Source organism: Buteo buteo, chromosome 24, assembly GCF_964188355.1.
Source record: "Buteo buteo chromosome 24, bButBut1.hap1.1, whole genome shotgun sequence".
NCBI lineage: Eukaryota > Metazoa > Chordata > Aves > Accipitriformes > Accipitridae > Buteo > Buteo buteo.
This window is the reverse complement of record NC_134194.1, coordinates 12,445,320-12,466,338: the sequence shown is the minus strand read 5'-3', so window position 1 is coordinate 12,466,338 and position 21,019 is coordinate 12,445,320. Positions and strand designations below refer to the sequence as shown.

The following is a 21,019-nucleotide window of genomic DNA, read 5'->3' as shown; positions in this document are numbered from 1 at the left end:
ATGGGAGGGCTCTTCTGCTCCCCCCATTAACACCTTTGAATCAGACACTGAAGCTGTAAGGCATGGTGAAGCCAAAGAGAATTTGAACAGAGAAGGAAGCTTAAGTGGCTGCTCTAACAAAATGGCTCATTTTTCTTTGAAATTAATTGGCTGGATCCTGACAAAACCTGTTATTAAAAGAGCACCCTCACCTTTATAATCATCTGAGTTGTTTGTAAAGCGCTCCCAGAAACTGAAAATCATACCCTCTCCTCGAGCTCTTTTGTTCATTTCCATCTGGGGGAAATGAATTCATGAGACTCCATTAAAAAATTATTGGCACCCCAGAGCCAAAGGCAACAGGTCTCTCAAAATGTCCAAGTAAAACCTGCTCTAATGAATAACCACTGTCAAATGTCCAGGCAAAAAGGAAAAATAGGACAGCAAACAAAACTGAACAAAAACCTAAGCAGTTGCCTGTTAAGCGGGGACTGCAATTATGAGTTCTGTGATTCACACACCAACACCCACCCACCACCGCTCTCTGCCAAATGATTCAAGGCAGATAGCATCACTCTAATGCCCTGGGATTTTCCTTTTGTCAGTGAAAAGATAGGGCTGAAGGCAGTTGGGATACTCTAAACCTACAAATGCAACTTATTGTGAGAGTAAACTTGTTATCCTGCTCATTGCACAGTCCTGCCAGGACAAGTCAGCAGGTCAAGGTCCCCCTTGAGTTATCTCCCTGCCACCACGGGGTGGGCAGCAGGCCCAGATGAGGTAACTGCCTGATCTTGGGCGCTGAGCCTGCAGAGGGATAGGGAAAGCATCATTTGGTCCTGGATGGTGGTGTGATGTGGTGCCTGTTGTCAGCTAGAGTAGCAGTGGGTAGAGGAACGGAAAACAACCTATGTGTTGGGCTCTCCTACACAACAGCGCAGCCTGGGTCTCCGTTTGGCAGAGAACAGCCTCCTACGTATTTTTTTGGTGCAGTTTTTCTCCCTGCATTCAGTTGGCAGGCTGTGGGGACCCTTCCCCATTGGCCCATGTCCTCTGTCACTTCCCCCATGTATGGGCCATGGCGGGAGTGGGCTTTACAGCATTTGGGCTGCACTTGCAATGGCTGCATCAATATTCATCTCTTCGTAAACATAAACTGCCCCTGCTGCTCTGAGTTGCTTCAGATTATTCATATCGATTCAGCACTGTTAATGATTAAATACAATGTTCTTCAATGTCTGCATTTAACAGGAAAGCTTGATTGGATTTACCGTTTTGAGGTTGGGTGGGTGGTTTTCAGTTACGTGGCTGGTCTTTTTTTTTTTTTTCCTTGTGGAACATTGTGTCATTTTGCAAATGAAGAATTACCCTCTTGCCTTTTAATAAAAACTTCCATCTCTGAAGGATTCGCATCCTCCTGCTTAATCAGACAACTGATATATTGCGTGCCTCACCATCATCTCTAGGCCCCTCTCCCCGAGAGCCTTCACAAGCAGAGCAGCTCCTGCAGGTCCAGCCGGCTGAGCTGACCATGCCCAGAAGCCACAGGCTGGAGAACAGGGGACAGAACAGGTCCCAGCAAAGGCAGATGATTGCAAAGTACCTATCTGTGGATGGCATCCCTAGGGGTCCCTCGGGTAGGGAGAATAACAGCTACAAAATCTGGTGCTTGTCCTGGAGAGAACTTCATGCCTTTACAGAGGAGTCAGAAGACAAAACACAGAATGAGGTGATTTAGTTCATGTTCCCAATATCCTCTTGGCAGTGCTGGAAAGAAATCCCCAAAACTGCAGTGCAATGCACTGTGCAGTTTTGTCTTCCAGTAGTTCATCAGGAGTCCATCCATCCAAACTTTGTCCATCCATCATGGAGTCCCAGCCTCTGTAGGAAATGTCCAGACTTAAATCTGAAGGAGGAACACATTTGCATGTAGGACCAGCAGGATACAATCACTGCGCATATCTGGGGCCATAGTTATATGTGAACTGGGGCATAGTTTTACTGAGAGCTGTCGTCGTATTTATTTCTCATCTTGTCTTTAAGTGAGACAGCACACGAGGGCTCAACCACACAAGTTGAGAAAGGAAAAACAAGGAGAGAACGCAAAGTGAAATTGCTGAGTTGCTACTAGTTAGCGACGGTTTAAAAAGAAGATGTGAAATCAAAGATTCAGGAAAAAAAGCCCTGACCTGACAAAGCACAGAAATGCTCCGAGAAGCAGCAGAGGGAAGACAGACTGCAGCTCAGCCAGATCGCTGCATCGCAGGCAGCAGCAGAGACCTGCATTTCCTAGGGCTGCCCGATCAGGAGGGATTGGCGGTGTGCCTGCATTGGGATGGGGACACACCGCACGCCTGCCCCAGCCCAAAGCTACGTGCATTAGCAGCGAGATGATTGCTGTGTACGCGTGGGCACGGGCATGTTTCTGCTCTTAAGTCTCTGTGCCTGATAGAAGACGGACAAATAAAAGTGACCCAGAGGTCCAGGGTTACATCTGGTTAGACTCAATGAGATGAAATCCATTTCGGGATCTCTAATGGCCCTCACTCGGCGGTGTCACACGGGTGCCAGGATATTAAGGGCACCTGTCAGGGCTATTTTAGGAAACAGAGCCCTCCTGCCTGGTGCCCCCCTCCCCTCTAGCACTGAGCTCACATCGTGTCAAATGAGGTCTGCTGGAGCAGGGCACACAGAAAATTGTGGGTTTAGTGGAAAGCCTGGGTAAGAAAGTGGCTTTCTAAGCTCTCTTGTCACACACAGCTCCAGCCTGGACCCCGTGGGTTTATTTTTTGCATCCTCTGCGCAACTTCCACCTGCAGGTTTCGGACCCAGCTGCACACCTCGAGTTTTGCCCATCCCCAGGGACAGGGGGAGGCTTAGGGCTTCTCCTGGACTGCCTTGCAGAGCTGAGCTGTTATCTTCTCCCATGGGGAGAGCCAGCCAGGGTGAGAAGGGAAATGAGTTCAGTGCCTACACATGGAGACTTCCCTTGACGCAGTGAAACAGCTTGTTTGGTGGTCATATACAAACAGGCAAAGCAGCTGGGTTCTGACCTGCCAAAGCACAATGCTTTGAGTTTCAGATGTGAGTCTCGATGTCAAGCCCATCAAGAGGCTGAAACTCCTAAGCCTTCATGCCGTGGGGGGTCTAGCCGGCCTCTGACCCATTGCACCAGAATAAAGACAGCGATGACTGGGTTTGCTCTTCCAAGAAAGCTATTTCTGGAACTACCTCACTTTTTATCTTCCTAATAGGTTACAATTCCCTTGGTTTTGAGCAGCATGAGCTAAGCTGACCACAGGCACCTCTACGTGGGCAGTCGGGCTTTGGCTCCAGCACAGCCTGCCCATGCAGAGCCAGTGGTGACTGAGAGCACGGCAGACGCAGCGTGCTTTGCTTGATCCAGGATAACATGGGGGAAAACACATAACAGAGGGACAGAGCGTGTTTTAAAACAGAGACTTCAAGGCAAACATGTTAAGTGCTCTGCATGCAAAAGCAGGAGGAATACTTCCAGCTGAAGAAAGACCCTGCTGTGATTTGTGTGTGAAGTGAACTCTTGGTGAGGGAAAGTAGGTGTACAGTTTCTCATCAGGTGAGTGGATCAGGCAGCGAAGAACACACTTTTCAAGATTATGTCGCCATTAATATGATTTAACATCAGAGGCTCTTTCTTGTTCTTGTCCCATTATCTCCCCAAAAGCTTCATCAGACTCAAACTTTCTCTGTAGAAATCCTGCTTTCCAGCACAGGGGAAGTCACCAGCACACTGCCAGCTCCCCCAACAACAAGTTATGGAAGCAAGGGCTCCTCCTGGCCCTCATGACACCAGATGCATTTCACTTATTAGCCTTAAAACCCAAAAGTGAGAAGGAAAGAAACTGGGGCAAAGTAAGAAATGGGCAGAGGAAGGCATTAATGTTTCATTTAGGAGATACCTGACCAGCTCAGTTAACCCTGAGTACTGTCACAGCCATGCCATGAGCTGGGTTTGGATATATTAGCTACCTTTTGCTTTCAGTCTCCATCATTGTAATTGAAAATTCAGTTTTTTTCTTCTTCTCTCAGACTAGATACAGGGAAGATGCTCCAGGGAGCTTTGTATGCCAAGGAGTGGGATTTTTCAAAACCACTAGTGGTTTTTGATAGGGAGCTCAAGACCATAGCCAGTCACACAATGATGATTCAGTAACAAAGCTACTCTCAGAGTTGGCTTGATTGATGAGGGCTCCAATAGACTCCTGCCTACCAGCAAGCACATCTCCAGCCACCTAGCATGGTGCTGCTGAGCCTGGCTTTCAGCTCTCTAAAGGCATCTGGAGATGAGCAGGCAATGAAAACACCCAGAACCACTCCTAGCTCCTGACAAGAGGCCCCTTACTGTGAGGCTACAGCCCTCTACCACACTGCACATTCCCAGGGAGGAAAAAAAAAAAAAAAAAAGAAAAAAAAATTTTCTCATTTTTCTTCACCGCTGCTAATATGAGAGTTAGCTACTTGGAAATCCTTCCAGTTTCTCCCACCCTACTTTCTTCCCCATTCTCCAAGCCCATCTTCTCTGAAGGACTGAGGAATGCCAGAACACCCATCACTGCCAGCATGAGCTCCACAAACACCAGTAGCAGGTACATTCCCATAACATCCCTACTCCAGACATGCAAGAAGCAAAGGCAAATCATCCCTTCCCCCTATACCTGCAGCATCTCCTCCTCCCTCAAGCCTTTGCCTCTGAGCTGGCTTTAAGACCTCTCCCATTAGCACTTTTCTTTTACTCACCTGAAGAGCTACTTCAGAAAACAGAGCACCAGCTCCTATCTCCTCCACAGCACACCCACAAAACTTAGAGCTGCAGATTAAGGCCAGCTGTGGAGAATTTAAAGACTTATCTGTGCATGAGTGGCTGCTGGCAGGAATGAGGAGAAGGCAGCATCAGCTGCCCAGGTATAAAGCCTTGGTTTGCTTTTAATGCAGGTTGGCTGAGGAGCTGCTAGATGACCTGAGCTGTAGGGTTATAGCTGAGGAAGTTTGTTCTTCTCTATGTTTTGTCGTGCTCCTCATGTCTGCCTCTCTGCTAAGCATTCCTGATGACCCACGCATTCCTCCTGTGTTGCTAGCGACCCTGTGCTCTTGGGGAGCTGCTCTCTAACCAGCTGGCTGCAGGCAGGACCAAGGCTGAGCCCTGTGGTCAGGGTGCTTGCTCTATACTGCAAACTGCATTACATAGCCAGGCAGGGGGTGCTGGCTCTCCTCTGACACTTCTCCTGGGTTTCATATGCCAACTAATCGCTGGGGTATATTTATGGCTGGTGTTGCTTTAGGAATGAGGTCCTTCTGAGATTTCTACCTGGAGATGTCTGTCCACAACCCAGCTGCTGTAGAGGAGCCCTCGGGAAGCCCCTGGGAATGACCACTTACATCGATTTAATTTAGTTATGGGGAGGGTTTAAAGACTGTGGTTCAGTTCCTAACGTAGTAAATGATAGTCTTGCTTATAAATTCTGTTGCACCAGCAGAAGCATTTTATTTTGCTGAAGGCTGCACTAATCACTAAAAGGCAGAAATATATCTTCCACTGAAATTTATCCCTGCACTTGAGCAGGGAATACAGATACATCTCAACCCTCTGCATCCAGGGCTAGAAGGAAATTTTCTACTTAGAACTCCCGTTGTTTTTTCCTTGCTTTGGCTTTCAAGCTATTGAGGGTGGAGGGAAATGGAAGAAAAAGGGGCAGATCCATATGGGTGAAGCTTGAGCTTTGTCCATCTGTTTCTGGCAGAAAGCAGCAGGGCTCTTTGTTGGGTCTCCTGTCCCTTTGTGTGTACCACCCGAGCTGGGGGTGGGTGGGGAGGGCTGAGCACCTCTGCCCATGCTGCTGCCGTTCCTTTCGGGGCTGTAACCCCCTGCTACCTGCCCTAGGCACAGGAGGTACCAGGTTGCAGCAGATGAAGGTTACAGGCAGGCATGAAGGGCACTTCTGTCATCAGACAGACATCTGCCCGTTGCAGGACAGAATCAGGGAGCCTCCTCCAGCAGGCGCTGCCCTGGAGAGATTAACCCCGAAAAGGGGATGGAAAAACAGCCCTGATATGAACCTGCATTCCCTGCTAGCGAGTCTGGAGGGAAATTCAGCCGCAGGTGCAGGACCTGGTGAGTCAGGCTCCTTTTTCTCCCCTCTAATAATACCACCCCAAGAAGGGTCCCTGGGAGCTGGGACTGGGTTATGTGAGGTTGTGGGGGAGCCTGAGCAGGGGAGGTTTCCAGGAAAAAGTGGAGCTTTAATAACTCCAGAGGGCCTGGCTGTGTCTGAGCCCTGCAGGGGCTGGAGTCATGTTGGATTTGCACCTGAATAAATGAGAGGCGAGATCCAGTTTGGATGTGGCTTATCAAGAAACACCCCAATAAACAGGCACATATATACATATGGGTACAGTGTCCCTAAAAGGGGAACTTTTCCAGCCCACAGAGCCCCCGCAGAAGTCCCCACATCAGAGTTTTTCTGTTTCAGAAGAAGGCAAACCAGTCAGTAAGTACTGGGAAGAGCCGTGAAGGATAAATTGCTGCTGCAAAAAGAAATCCCTTCAGCCTGCAGAAGCTCTATTTATCTCCCAAAGACTTTAGTCTCCCTCTCTCCCAGGGGAACATTAATGGAGCTCGTTAGGAGCTCCCATGACAAACAAACCTTTGTCACACGCCAAGAGGACAGGCAAGTCTGCCAGCTCCCTGGTCCCCCCCTAGAGACATGAGGGGATGCTTCATGCTGTAAATGCATGTCAAGGGACAACGTGACAGTGTCACTGAGAGGCCTGTATACATAGGGGCTATACAGCAGGGCTGCTAGTGAAGATAAGACCCTTTTCCCTTGAGGTGCCATGGGTTTGCCACCAACCTCCCTGTCTGGGGGGAGAGGGCTGGAGATGGCAGCCCACCACGGGTCTGGGCTGATGCTGCCGTGTTTGCCTTCTCACCTTGTAACTCACCTTGCTGCTATGGACAGTCCCCAGCTTTGAGCTGAGCTAATCTCAACACCCACTTTATGGAGTTGCCTTTGATGAAGACCTGGAACAACAGCTGCCACTTGTCCCATCAGGCCTGGTCCTGCTCCCTTTGCCCGCTTGGCACTACTGTTCGTGGGAGACTGTCTTTCTTTGGTAGGGTCACGCTCTCGGCAGGTTAAATTACTAAGCTATCGACTACATTCATTAGTCAGATATTGACACATCCTGCTGAAGAAAATGAGGACTGCTACAGTGACTGCTTTATTGCTCAGTCTGTTAAAAGAAAGTTGCTCCTTGTTTGCTTCTCCCCAAAAAGCTGAATATTCAAAAGGTCAGAAGGATGTCTCAGCATGAATCAGCCAGGAGACATATATCTTAGATCAAAGGGATTGTCAATCCAATTAACAGCCTGGGTTCCTGCAGTGGCAGGCGTTTTACGTAAAAAGTATACTCTATTCAATGTTTCATCTCCAAGTCCAGGTCTCTCTGGAAGTATTTCTTCTCAAGTCTTTTTTCCCATCTCCCTGCTGTCATAGATATCCCTCAGCTGGTAGGAGAAGTTCTGTAACCAAGAGTGTAAATTCTCTTTTTTCTCTTCTTCCCCAGAGATACTGTCTGTCTTTTTTTTCAGGTTAATTAAAACTACCTCACTTTCACACTGCAGCTGCCTGCCCGGATCAGAGGGAGGAAGCTCAGCATGTCGGGCTGTAGCAGAGCACCAGACTCTGGGTTTCAGACCGTAAACAAGGCATGAGCTGAGCAACCAGGAGATGAAGCTCCCTTCCTCTGCCTGCGGATGGGGTTCTGCACTGTTGACCATACTCAGCGCTGCTTTGCAGAGCACTGCCCGCCCGGGCAGGTGGGATAGCAAATCTTTGCCTGACTGCATGCAAAGGCACCATGGGTTGATTTAAGCAAAGCAAGGGGATTATTGCTGGGGAAGCTAAAAGGGATGCGGAAATGTTGTTGGATGTGTACAGGGGGCCGTACAAACCCCACTTTCAGGACTCTCCACCAGGCATCTGCTGCTCCAGGAGTGAGCAGTGCTGGCATGCCCACGGTCCCCTCCGTGCCAGGCTCCCCGTGGGACTGCCACGCTCTGCCCCGCTGCAGCCAGCCTCTACCACCAGCAGAAAGAATCTCCAGCCTGGAAGAAGAGCTTGCTCAGAGTGGGTTAAAGTCAGTGCGCATCACACGTAACAACTTCTCAGCGGAAATGAAGATGGGCTATTAACACTCCGCATCAGTGCCGGTTCCTCAGGGACACCCGGGGCACCCACATTAATACCCTATCAGCGCATTAGGATTCATGTGGGCACAAGAGAGTCTGCACCAAAGGAATGAATAGTGATGAGGCCATTATTTTATTGGACTTTCTGGAAATGCCGACATTCCCCATGCAGTATTAGCATAGCCAGCAGCAGTGTTGCAGGCAGGCCAGGATTCAGTGAGCTGCTGGGACCTTCAAGCACCAAACCTCTGTAGATACAGGCTCCTACAGTCCAAATCCCTGCCCGATGGGAGGTAGGAAACCACTCTGGTGCTGCTGTGATACTGCATGGAGCCTCCTCTTTGGACAAGGATGGCTTGTAGGAGAGGAGAGCTTGACACTACCTTTGTGTTGAGGCCAATATCCTGTCCCTGATAGTGGCACCTGATGTCCCAGAGGAAGATGAGGAATACACAAAGCAAGCAAGCCCTGGCCAAATGCACAAGGTTTTCCTGTTCCTCAGCCAAGTTAATAATAGAGCAGGATTCAAACACAGAGAGCCACGTTGTATTTTAAGCTGATCCCAGTTCATTCAGGGGAGCCATTAGGCTGCACACAACAAGCTGGTTCCCTGGCCATGGGAAGGTGGGAAGGCTGCAGGAAGGCCATGCTGGTGGAGGAAAGCCCCCCTTGCATTGCGCTCTGGTACCCTCGTCTGGCTGAATCTGGAAGCTCAACCTCTCAATGGACAGGACAAATAAACCCCAAATGGGTCCTCTTCAGCTTTTAGGACAAATGTGTGGAGCTTGGGACCAGGAGTGCCTAAGCTGTCATTGGATGGGCAGGAGGGGACAAGAAATGTCCTGGAAGACGTGCCCACAGATAGACCGAAACTCTGTTTCTTCTCACCAGCCATCTAGAAGATTTCCAGTCCTGAGCTGGAAGGCTCCTTCTGCAGCCTGTGGCAAAGAAATGCAAGTGTGGGTGGGCTTTGAGCAAAAACATCCCTCACTAGAAGGGGAAGAGCAGGAAGACAAAACAGTCTTAGAAAGGGAGGTACTGCTCAGGCAGTTGCTCCATCAGGCAGCTATAGAGTGCTGAGCTAAGGGGAATTCACGGCAAAGAAAAAAAAAACACACTTTAAAAACATGTTTTCTTCCTTCAAAGTTATCCAGCAAGTGGTCTCCTATTAAAAGTAACCTTGGAGATGCAGCCACCAAGTTGACATGGCATCACCCTGGTTGGCTCTGCAGTTCCCAGTTGTGCCATGGTGATGCTGCTCTGGTACATTCTGTAATTGTTAATCAGCGCTATACAGTGCGCAACCACCACAGGAATCAATGCTTAAATAAGCACAGGGAAGTCTTAGCTAATGAAATGGGTGTTCATTTCTATTCTGGGGACAGGCTTGTTCTCTTGTTCCTGAGAAGTATCCTGGATTTCTCTAAGTGAAGTTGAAGTGTGGCAGTTGTGAGTCCCCAGCTCTGCATCTGCTGAAATCTTTCCCATGACACATTTGCAGCAGCATCTTGGAGAGAAACCTGGCTGCTTCTATCACCTTGCCAGCACTGCATTGCTTCAGAGCTACGGGGCTCAGGGGTAGCAGGAGTGTTGGCCACTATTTTTTCTGGGTGTGCATCTATTACACAAGTATGTCTTGTGAATCAATTACACAGAGGAAGAAAATGGGGGTAAAGCCATAACCATGGGCTTCCACTGAGGTTTCAGGGAATTTGCCTCAGGAGAGCTGCTTTGCTTTCAGCCTCCCCGTGCCTGCTTTATCTCCTTTGCCCAACCCCACTGCCTTTGTTCATCCCATTGGTGCCATGTTTTGTCCGTCGCTTTTTGAGCAATCCTTTTGGCTGGGAGAAACACACCTCAGCTGCTGTGGGGGCTAAGAGGTGGAGGTTGCCCTATCCACATGGAAAGAAGCACTGATGAGGCTTCAGGACTTGGCAAGAGCATCTTGTAGACTAATGGTCCCCTCTCCCTGCAGGACCCAAAAAGAGAGGGGAGTCTGCAGGCAGAGTCAGGGCTCCAGGTGGCAGAAGAAGCAGTATGTTTGTTCGGAGCAGGATGAAAACAACACTCTTTGAAAGCTTTCCAGGGACTTGCCCTGCTGGTGTATGTTTATTAAGGGTGTCAGCTTTGGAGCTCCTCTGGCATCCATGGGTGCCACCACATGATCTGGCTCCTAGCGACAAGAAAATCCTCTCCTGTGAAGTTCCACTGTTGGTTATTCTGATCTGTGCAATGACTGTCCCTTTTCAGTCAACCTCCCTGATCCTAGAAAAAGCATCTCTTCCTCCTGCTTCCCTCCTTCAAGTCCCCATCTAGGGGCTGTGTCTCTCTATTGTATCCCAGCCTGGTATAGATGCAGGACACTTAGCATCTTGTGGGTAGAGATGCTTCAGCCTCTGGCCGGCACATTTCAGCCATCCCAGGATTGCTGCAAACTTGCCATTATTATCACCATTGCTGTCAGTGATGAGTTCTGAGCATCTTGCTTTGGACCTGCTCTCTCCATGCCCAAGGAGGTCCAGGTTAGCCCTTCCTGCCCCCAGCCGGGGCAGACCTCGTTGCTTAGCAAATCTGAGCCCTCTCTGTTCATAACAAGCCTGGCTCTTCCGCATTTGGGGCATGCTAATCCTTCCTGCCCTCAAGCATGCTTTAAAAATAGCCCCGAGCCCCTGCCGAGCACAGCCTCAACAGCAACAGGTGCCGTCCTGGAGCCACCGCGGCTGACCGGGCTGCTCGAAGCCCACCAGCCCCCCAGCCACTGGCAAACATGGTGTCATTTCTTGTGCCGTTATCCCACGGCTCGCTGCCAGGCGCACCTGGGATGCATCAGAGGCTGGGATGCAGGCGGCAGCGTGGGAGGGCAAGTACGGGCTCCCCCTCCTCCACCTGTCCTGCCAAAAAATCACCCTGTGCCCGGCTTCCCGCGGGGCGCGGGATGTCTGGGCGACACGAGGGTTTGATTGCCAAGTGAGATTCTCAAGCTCTTTACCAAAACCATCCAGAGTTTATACAAGGACCAGCGTGAAGTACTCAACTACAGCCACAGGATGGAGAGCTGGAAGTGCCTTTTAACTCTGGTTAGCCATAATTTGGGGATCAAAGAGTCAGATTCCATCAAAACCATCTTTTTCTCAAAAAAATGTCATTCTGATTACACTTTCATAGGGGGATCTCTGAAACATGGCAAACTTCATTTTGGATTGATGCATTCATTTTGCTTTGGTTTTGATGATAAAAGAAAACTGAAAAATTTAATTTCCTCTTCGTTTGCTTTGTCCCTGAATGCACTTGTCTAGATGATGCAGAGAGTGTTCTCTTTTTTCCCCTCCCCCTCCTTCGTTGTTTAAAAAAAGAAAAAAAAAAATCACAAAACTTCTCCAAATGAAGGCATGTAGGAGAAAGTGGAACAGTCTGTGGGTCAGTGCACTCCACTTAGCATTAGAAAGGGGAAGGGGAAAAATGTGGCAAAGGAGATGTGACTTACTTGTTTTTTAAAAAGAAACATCTGAAAAGAGTTTTCAAAGATGACAAATATTCCCTTTAAAAAACCACAGAACCTTCCCAAAAATCTGCCTTTGCAAGACTGGTGCTCGTTGTGCAATTGCTTTCTGGTTCTACAATTTTTGCACAGGTTTCTTGCAAGAAGCAGCAGCTGATGCTCTTGCTGGGCTTGCAGAGCAGTCGGGCATGTGCAGGGATGCAAACGGGAATGTGCAGTTTCCCAAAGCAGGGCACTGCTGTATTCCCTGCCCTGGGAAGCTGGCACCAGGGGCAAAATACACTTCTGCCATAGAGCCAGGTCCCCACTACTGTACTAATGCAGGGCCATTGAAAAGACTGCGGAGAGTGGCCAGGATTTGTCTGACCAAATGCAGATGTTCCAGCTGAGCTACTCCAAAGCGTTTTTGTAATCTTGGTAGAAAAACAGCCTGTCTAGAGAGGCAGTTTATCCTAGCGTAGGATAGTCATAATTTCCTGATGTTTAGCTGACCTCTGCCTAACCAGGGTATACACTTAGATGCTGTTTGCTACCCCTGGGATGTCTCCTCTGCTGGCCTTTTATTCTCCTACTTATCCCCTCTTGCCTATTTAGATCTTGAGCTCTGCAGGACCAGACTCTTTCCCACATGACTGGTGCAATACCCAGAGCCGTGGAGCTCCCTGCCTCGGTTGCCTGGTTGCTATTGCCGTTGCAAACACAGTTGATAGTCATCTGCGCCCCTGGACGCCCATAGAGCCTTTCCATTGGCTTGGGTGGGCTTTGAATGAGGATTAACTCTTAAAAACACAGCCTGCAGTCAAGACTAGGAGCAAAATAGTTAATGGTTAACAACAGCATTAGATATTTCTCTACTCTTTCAGTTTCCAGTCACAACAGTCTTTAGAGAAGCAGCATCGGTAAACCAGCCTGGTGTTTGTAATGCCCGGATACTTTTTACTGTTATTTTTTTGTGTTTTAATTACCATAATTTCCATTTCTGTAACACCTCTTCTTCCTGTTTTTCGTTTCCTGCTGTCAGATGGCAGCCTGGTCTGTGCAGATTCACATTTTCATTATGGATTTCACTGACAGACTCATATAAAAAGAAAAGCAGACAAATAACCCAGCCCCCATCACTTCCCCAACTGATGAGGCAAAACCATTCCCCTCAGCATCTGGATTCTGCAATCAAAAGGTGACCCCTTTTATCAATTTCCATGGAGACCAAAACAGAGCATCTGGGATTTAAACATTCTCCCATAATAGTAAAAATTACGGTAAATTACCAGCTTGCAGTTATTTAATCCAACATTTACTGGGATTTGTGCCTATAGAATTGAAAGCAAATGTGTCTGGGAGACCCAGAAATCAGCTTCTGCCTCGGGAAGGCAGAGCAGCACTAGCTGGGGCTGGTGGGCCTGTCAGGAGATGCTCAGGAATAATATTGGTGCCATGGCAGCAGCGCCCTTTGGGGTGGTGTCAGGCCAGGGAAGCATGACTAGAGAAAGGGACACATCCTCCAGAATGCATATAAGGCAGGGAAAGTACCTGCTGCTTATGCCCAGCTGTGTGATTTTTGAAGAGACGCTAATGAATGAGGGGATGTGCCTGCAGCTGCGAGGTTCCATGGCTCTCAGCGTGGGAACCGAGCTACCCTTGAGGACATGGTCCCTCCAATCCTCCTCCATTCTGCAGGAAAATCTGTGCCCAGAAGCAACAGGGCACTGCAGGAAGGTGTCGTACAAGGGTTGCTGGGGACTGGGAGCCCTGCTTACGTGGCAGCTAACAAAATGACCCTCAAAGTTGCAGCTGGAGCAAGTGAACACTTCTTTCCTCCTGTTTTGCTGCTGGCTGCACATGAAAAGCCCCTGACTTCTCTGTAGCCTCTGCTATTTGCCAGGTAGCATGATAGCTAGCCAGATGTGGAGTTTTTTATTAACCTGTTTACATCTGCAAGTTATGAGGCATCTCATCTGCTGCAAGAGGTGATGGTGCCAGAGCCTCAAATGAACAAACAGGTCAGAAAAAAAAGAGCAAAGAGTGAATCTGCTGCTTGGTGCGGGTGGAAAGGAGTCGTCTGATTCCTGGAAGGATTAAAATGACTCGTAAAATAGCCCCATTCAGACAGCAGCATTTGCGAGCGCTGACATCTTAGCTTAACAAGGTTCTTTACCAGCCATCTGAGAAAGCAATTTTACATGCTGCTCTCAAGAGGTTATGTTGCCATAATTCATGTTCATACCTCTAACCATGAAAGGATGAAGAAAAGGTTTATTGCAGTTATGTGCTGCAATAATCTCCTCACAGCTCTTTTCTCCGGATTGCTTTAAAGCTTTAGGAACTTTAGAAAGATACTTGGACACATCCTGGGATGTCTGGAGGCAGTGAGGTTTTGTGTGCTCTTGGCAAATAAGGCTCACAATTTATCCAGTTCCAAAACCCAGGGCTGACCCCAGAGCTCAGTAAATCCGGATACAAAGTCTGGGAGATGGAGAAAATCCATCCTGTTAGCTTGCTGGAGGCCTGCAAAGGTTAGACAAGCCTCTTTAATGTGGATGGGTAGGTACTTGGGTCTGCATGTAGCTGGCACATAAGTGTCTGAGCTATAAATGACTTTGGAAATGTCCTTAGAAAGTGGGGATGAGAGATGCTGAGTTTTTGTGGTTCATGGTCACACTAAAAAGTGCAGGTATGGCACTGTGGAGACCTGCATACAGTTATGCAGCAGTTCAAGGCTGTCTCTATTCCTTGGTAAAAGAGATATCAAATTCCCCTGATATCTCCGCATGCAGGTCCCACCAGAGGACCGGTCCCCAGGCTGTGAGGACCTGCAGCATGGATGCTGCTGAAAGCCCCGTGCTCACGGGCAGCCAGAGAACAGGCTGCTGACAGACGCAGAGCACAACCACTGCCTTGAACATCTTTATGTATTAGGGCACTCCAGGCCCTCCAATGTTTTAAATTGGGATGATTAATTGTCTAATCACAAATTCTGTTGGAAATGTGTCATTTTGATTCTTTCGTTGTTTGGGGACCAAATTCTTCCCCTGACAATTGCTTCTGAAGAGCTGTAATGTTGTCACTGCCACCCTGCCCCAAGTCACCAGGGAGAACAGCTGGGGCCTGAGAGGAGGAATTAAGGAGCTTCTGATCTGAAGTTTGGGCAAAGAACCAGCCCTTGAGACCACGCACCGCCACATAGGAGACTCCAGATTCCTCTGTTGTCATCCTGTGAAACATTTGGGAGGCTCAGCACCCTCTTTCATCTGTCTTTTTTTCTCCTCCTTGGTTTCTTTGACCTGTCCTTCTCCCGCTCTGCTCCACAGGACCTGCAGGATTGGTACCTACACATACTGCCTTGCTGTTGCTCAGTTCCTCTCTACCCTTGTCCCACAGCCCCATTCCCACAGAGCCTGGAGATATTGCAACCCATTACCCATCTGCATCAGCAAGCTTCGTGGCGAGGCCCTCCAACCTGTTCTGATGCACTTCATGTTTTGATTTCCCCTGGCTATTCTGCCTGCATTCGATTTCTCCCCCAGGTAGCCCCAGCACGTCCCCATGAGCTGGCATCCACAAGAGCACGGCAACTTTCTGCTCCCACCATCCAGGTGCAGTCCCTTGCTCTGGCACCACTTGACGAATAGCATAAAAAAGAAGAGTGGGAAGAGGAGGACTTTTCATTCTTTATTTGTAGGAACAATTTGTTCGGTGAGAAGAACAGAGCTCTTACAACCACAATGGTGCTCCAGCCGAGTGCTGTACACAAAGACTCCCCAAGCAAGCGCTCCACGTGTGCTGAGCCTGCTGAGTCCCCGTGCTGCTCGCGGGGCGCGGGGCTCCCTCCGTGCGGAGCTGCGGCTCTGGCTCACGGATACGATTTCCAGGCAGGACAGACCACAGCTCCCTGCCACAGTACGGACCTCTGCCCCCCACCAATCCCTGCTATGGCTGCACAGGCAATATTGGAGCATCACCCACCTCCGTTGCTCAGCTTGGGCTTTGCTGAGATGGAGACTTTGTTGTGTAATGTCCCTAGCAGGCATTCGCTCCCCGCAGGGTATGAGTGCTCGCTGCCAATGCTGGTCCGCTTTCAGACAAATGTCTGTGTCTGCCCCTTTCCTGCACCCCATGTGCTTTGCAACGAGGGAGAGAGCAGCTCCACAGCCGCCGGGGAGAGCAGGCATTGCCAGAGGTCCTGGCTACTCTGCTGGTGGGTACGGATCCCTGACAAACTCTGCACGGCTGAATTAACAAACAGGCTCATTCTGTGCTGAACTACGGGAAGGACGGGGAACGGCAGTGATCAGGGAGCCAGAGAGGTTCTTGGAGGAGGGAAGAGGAGCACAGGTCAAGTGTTAGAGCCTGACCAACCAGGACATAATGAGCAGCAGGTATTTGAAGAACATCACTAGGAATAATGGAATGAAGTTTTCAGGAGGAAATGCAGGTGGAATACTAATAGCAGCTCCTGACTTGGACTACAGAGCAATCTCCCAAAGGACAGCACAATAACCCTGGTGTCAGGGCATTTAAAAATAGACCCAGCACACCACTGGTAAATGTAATACATGGAACAAGCCTGAAGGGTCATAGGCAGATGGATTTGTAATACATCTATCTCCAACTCTTACAACTCTGCAAGGAAGCAATCAGCAGTAAGCAGGTCACTGCTTTTGGGCCATGCTGGCAAATTATCAGAGCAAGTGTATCCATTTCACTTACTGCAACCTGCTCTTGCACATGAGAGGATTTGTGAGAAAAAGAACTACAATGATCCCATGCGTGTCTCTAACCTGAAAACTAATCCCAAGGGCAGTGTTTCCAGTACATAATAAGTGACTAGAGCCAGCCAGGAATCTTCTGAGGAACAGGTTTTGCTTGGGAAATATTTCCATTCAGCAGCCACACAGGTTTGGACAAAGCCTTGGTGGGGCATCTCAGAGGGAAGGGTATGGGAGAAGCCAAGCTCCCCTGGAGCAGCCAGGAGCCCTGCCAAGAGATGCCTGGGTGCCCTGGATCCCTCCTGAGCGTGGGAGCTGTGGGAGAGCGGCAGGGCACAGGAGACAAGTTCTTTAAACGGTTCCCCTCTGCACTGGAACACACAGGCTTTCCATAAAATGGGATACCTGACCATGAGCAGATGCTGCTGGTGTGCCAGGTTTTTTAGCAAAAGGGGTAGGAACAGCCAAGGCTGAGCAAGAACCATTACAGCACAGCGACAGCATTGTCTAGAGAGGCTCATGTCTGCCGGTCTCACACTGGCTGTGTTAAATAGGTCTGTACGTGGTTATCTCTTCTGGACCGAGCAGAAAAGACTGCCAGGTATTAAACCTCTGTGAGCACGCTGGTGGAAACCTGCCCTGGCTGGGTGTACGGCCCCCTGCGCGTGTCCAAAGCCAGGATGTACGCACAGTAACTCCGCTTCATTGCAGCTGAGAGCGCTGGCAGGACAGGGTCTGGGCAAGCCACTTGCAGACAGACACGTACCCTGGGCAAGCACAGCTGCACAGAGAAAATCTGTCTAGAGGGGCTCTGCAGAGCTTATGTAGCCTACAGCTGTCCTGCTGCCCCTCCCAACAAGGGTTCGCCCAGCCTGTTCTTAATTCTCAAAAGATCAAAATTGCATGCTCACCCCAGGGAAAGTTTTTCTGGTTTAACCGCAGCCTTTTCTTCCTGCCCCATGGGCACACCCCACGTGCATGCCCGGATCGGGGCCGCTCACGGCATTCACCTGCCCCTTCACCCGCTCCCGTCACGCAGACACAGCACCCGCTCCCTCTCTCCGTCCTCTCTCGGCTGCGGGTGTTTGTGGGGAGGGTGCTCCGTTAGCAGCTTTGCATCAAGCAGCAAGAAAATAAATAAATAAATACAATTGCACATGAGGGAAGGATTTTGTAGCTGGAAGCCCGAGAAAGAAGGTCTGAGATGGGGCTCCCGGCACAGTCCGGTACCGGCACGTTTCGCCCAGGCCTCCGGGAGCAGCTCGGTGAACAGAGAGCTGCAGCCCCCCAGCTGGGCATGACAGTCTGCAGCTGGGACACCACCTGCAATTAAAAGGTGCACGTTTTCCTCTAGTTTTGAATGAGTTTTTCCTACAATTTCCTGTCTAAGCCTTCGTCACTCCCTCCATCTCTGTCTCTTTCTCTGCTGAATGAGATTTTTAAAATCCATGATGCAGGAGCTGAGCGTGCAGCCTGCCAGCATGCTCATTTCCACAGCTACAGGAGAGGAACGGATGCTCTATAATGTTTTGGGGCTCGGGTGTTAAAACTCAGCTCCCAAGTGTGGCTTGTTGACCTAGCATGTGACTGCTTGCAAGTAAAAGAATTGCCAGGCTCAAGCCTTTCTGCCGTCTGAAGTCCAGGCATTGCAGTTGCAGATTTGTTGGCATAAGGAGCAAACGAAGGCCACATTTACATCTGCACTGTGCAAGGTCAGCCCTGTCTAGCAACAGCACTGCACTGGGCAGCACAGCCGTGGACTGGGCAGGGTTTGCCCTGTACTAATACTTCTGCTTGTTTGTGAGGGTCTGTGCCCCACACGCAGTACCCATAGGCCTAGAGAGAAAAAGAGGTAGACAGAGAAGACACCAGAAGGAGAAACAAGCACAGAATAAATCAAAGCAATCTTCCACACTCCTTCTCTCTCAGTCTTGGTCAGATTCCTGTTTCATCTGGAGCCCCGGCCAGCACGTGGACAGGCAGCTGTGGGCACGTCCTGCCAGGCTCCTGACCCGACCGTAAGGCAGTGACCTTGCTGTGCCTCTTCCAGACCAGCCACTGGAGACGGCCACGTGGTCCTGATACCCCCTTCTCTTTTGAAAGTGCTTTCCAAGGATGCTGTGCCAGGGAAACCCCTCAGCACCTTTTGTGGTGGTTTGGACGTTCACCTCCTTCAGTTCACAGGGCTCCTGTAGCTTCTTTCCAGAGCCAGTTTCCTATGCAGTGACTCCTGCAAAGTGCCTCTCTTAGTGCCGGTCCCCCACCTGTGTCCTCCAATGCTTGAAGTGCTAGTAGAGCCTTTCCTGGTCCTCTGGTTATGCTTCATCAGCTTCTCCTTCATGCAATACATGATGGGCTATGGGTTGGGATGAAGACGTTTGCCAAGGCAATCACTTCCCACAGCATCCCCAGGCTCAGAGAAGCAATGCCATGTTCCCACTCAATCTCTTCAGAGCCCTCATGAGCTCAGGATGGTGAGGAAGAGAGTTCAGCCCATTCAGCTCTCAACCATTCCTGGACACCCAGGGATCTCTGTGGGACAGAGTAAGAAAGAAAAAAAAAAAAGCATCAGTTTAGCATGGTAGAGGTTGGGCTAGAGGAGGGATTCAGACACTGAAGCCAGGAGAGAGATTGCACTTCCCCAGGACTTGTTGGTCCTGCCTGGTGTACACTGTGTCCACTGGCTCTATTTTAGCCTTCAGGCACCCTCCCCAGCTGCTGTTGAACACCCCCTCGAAGGCATCAGTGGGTGAATGAGCACCAGGAGCGGCCCACTCTCTCCACGCCGGGTGGGCAGAGCTGGGCTCTGGCTCTTCCCTGCCCATAACTGCCACTGTGTGCTGATGCTGCACCTCCTTGAGGTGGGTAGCTTCAGCCCCCATGGTTTGCAGTAATGTTTCTACAGTGCTGTTGCACTCCTGAGCTGTGCGAGATGATCGACCAAGCCAATTGGCAGGGGTTGCACCAGGGTGCTTTAGTAGCAGTAGCTACAAAAAAGGAAAGCTTCTTTGCACGAAATAATCCGAATAAACAGATGCATCTCTACATATACACTCAGGTCAGCTGCCCAGGAGATGAGAACACATTTTCTTCTGGTTTTAATGTCTGTGAATCTACAAAAGGGAAGAAACAGGGCTTTTACTTGGTTGTGGAGATACTCAAATGACAGACGTGTTAGATGGAAAAATGGGAAATTAATCTTGAGATAGAGAAAGGAACAAGTACTGGATATGATTGTGCTTCTATTTATTTGAAAGTGATATTTTAAGAAGTACATGTCAAAGATTATGGTCTGTGCATGTGTGGGGAGAAAGCAGCATTTAAAACCAGAATGGACCTGCAGAAAGGAAAAAGCCGTATCTGTTCTTTGGGAACACAGCACCTCTCAGAAGAATTCTGGGTATCCAAAATGAAGTTGTATTTCTTGTGGAAATCAAAGATGAAGTTCCAACATCAGAGAGATGATTTGCAACAGTGTCAGTTGCCAGCATCTCTTTAAAAACACTACTCACACTCCATCTGCCCTGCAAAGTGTGTCTGTCCCTCCACCCTCCCTCCCTTCTTTCCTTCCTCCCTCCCTCTCTCCCTCTTTCCTTTCCTTCCTTCCTTCCTTCCTTCCTCCCTCCCTCTCTCCCTCTTTCCTTTCCTTCCTTCCTTCCTCCCTCCTTCCTTTCCTTCCTTCCTTCCTTCCTTCCTTTGGAAACACACACAGCCCAAGTCTGTACCACACCTTATTGCCAAGAAGGATTCTGCTTTGCACAAAAGCAGGAAGAAAAGTCTTTCACCTTTTGTGTTTCCTCCTCCTAAAAAAAAAGCCCTGTGGACTGCAATTACTACTGCTGGTGCAGCCTGTGCAGTGAAGTGTGGACTGGGGCTGGCAATCATTAAACACCAAGCTAAGGAGAAACTGATTTGCTAAATCAGCTGGATTTAGATGATTTGGACATGTTAATCACTACTGTTTAGTTTTCTACATGGGGCAGTGTGGGCTATCAGAACCTAAAGGCACCACAGCTGTAGCCCAGAAATCTTGTAGATCAGGAGCTCTTTAGAAAATCCCTGAGATTTCCCATGTGGAATAATAGCAGCTCCATAACTCCAGCAGTTTCCACAGGCAAGAGCCCCACGGTCATGCAGCATGGGACTGAGGACTGACAGTTTAAACAGGGAGGAAAACTATACCCAAATATGAAGTAACGACAATGAAATCAGTGACTTTCTGCAATGCGGTATGCTAAGCATGCTGGAGTTTTTCCAGAACAAAACTGGAATCTCTGAGTGAAGCTTCTCTGCCCTTTTTCATCAGCTTGAAGCCAAAGGGCTCTTCTTCGGCTATCCTATAGATGGAGCTTGTAAGCTTACAAGGAAAATTGAACCGTGCTGTAAGCTTCTAGAGCAAAGCCACTGTCAGAGAGAGTTCAAATGGGAAGGAGGAGGGAATTCTTTAAACAAATTGCACGTATGCATTCAGGAAAGAGAGCCATGAAGCAGAGCAAGGTAATGTTTCTGACTCTGCATCCCTCAGCCACTGTGATTTAATTGCCTTCTTTCCTAATTGGAAAGAGCTTTGCTCTTTGCAGTGGTGCTAACCATCCTCATCCCTCACAG

General features: G+C 49.3%; 1 protein-coding gene across 2 annotated transcripts in view; it reads right to left on the bottom strand.

The window, feature by feature from the left end:
- Positions 1-15,361: 15,361 nt before the first annotated feature.
- Positions 15,362-21,019, bottom strand: part of ADRB2 (adrenoceptor beta 2) — a 37,914-nt gene continuing 32,256 nt past the window's right edge. For both annotated transcript variants that reach the window (XR_012654296.1, XM_075056638.1), the window contains exon 2: positions 15,362-18,943. Coding sequence is in view for 1 of the 2 variants with exons in the window: in XM_075056638.1 (XP_074912739.1) it covers positions 18,909-18,943 (35 nt within the window). In the remaining variant the exon portion in view is untranslated. The remainder of the gene's footprint in view (positions 18,944-21,019) is intronic.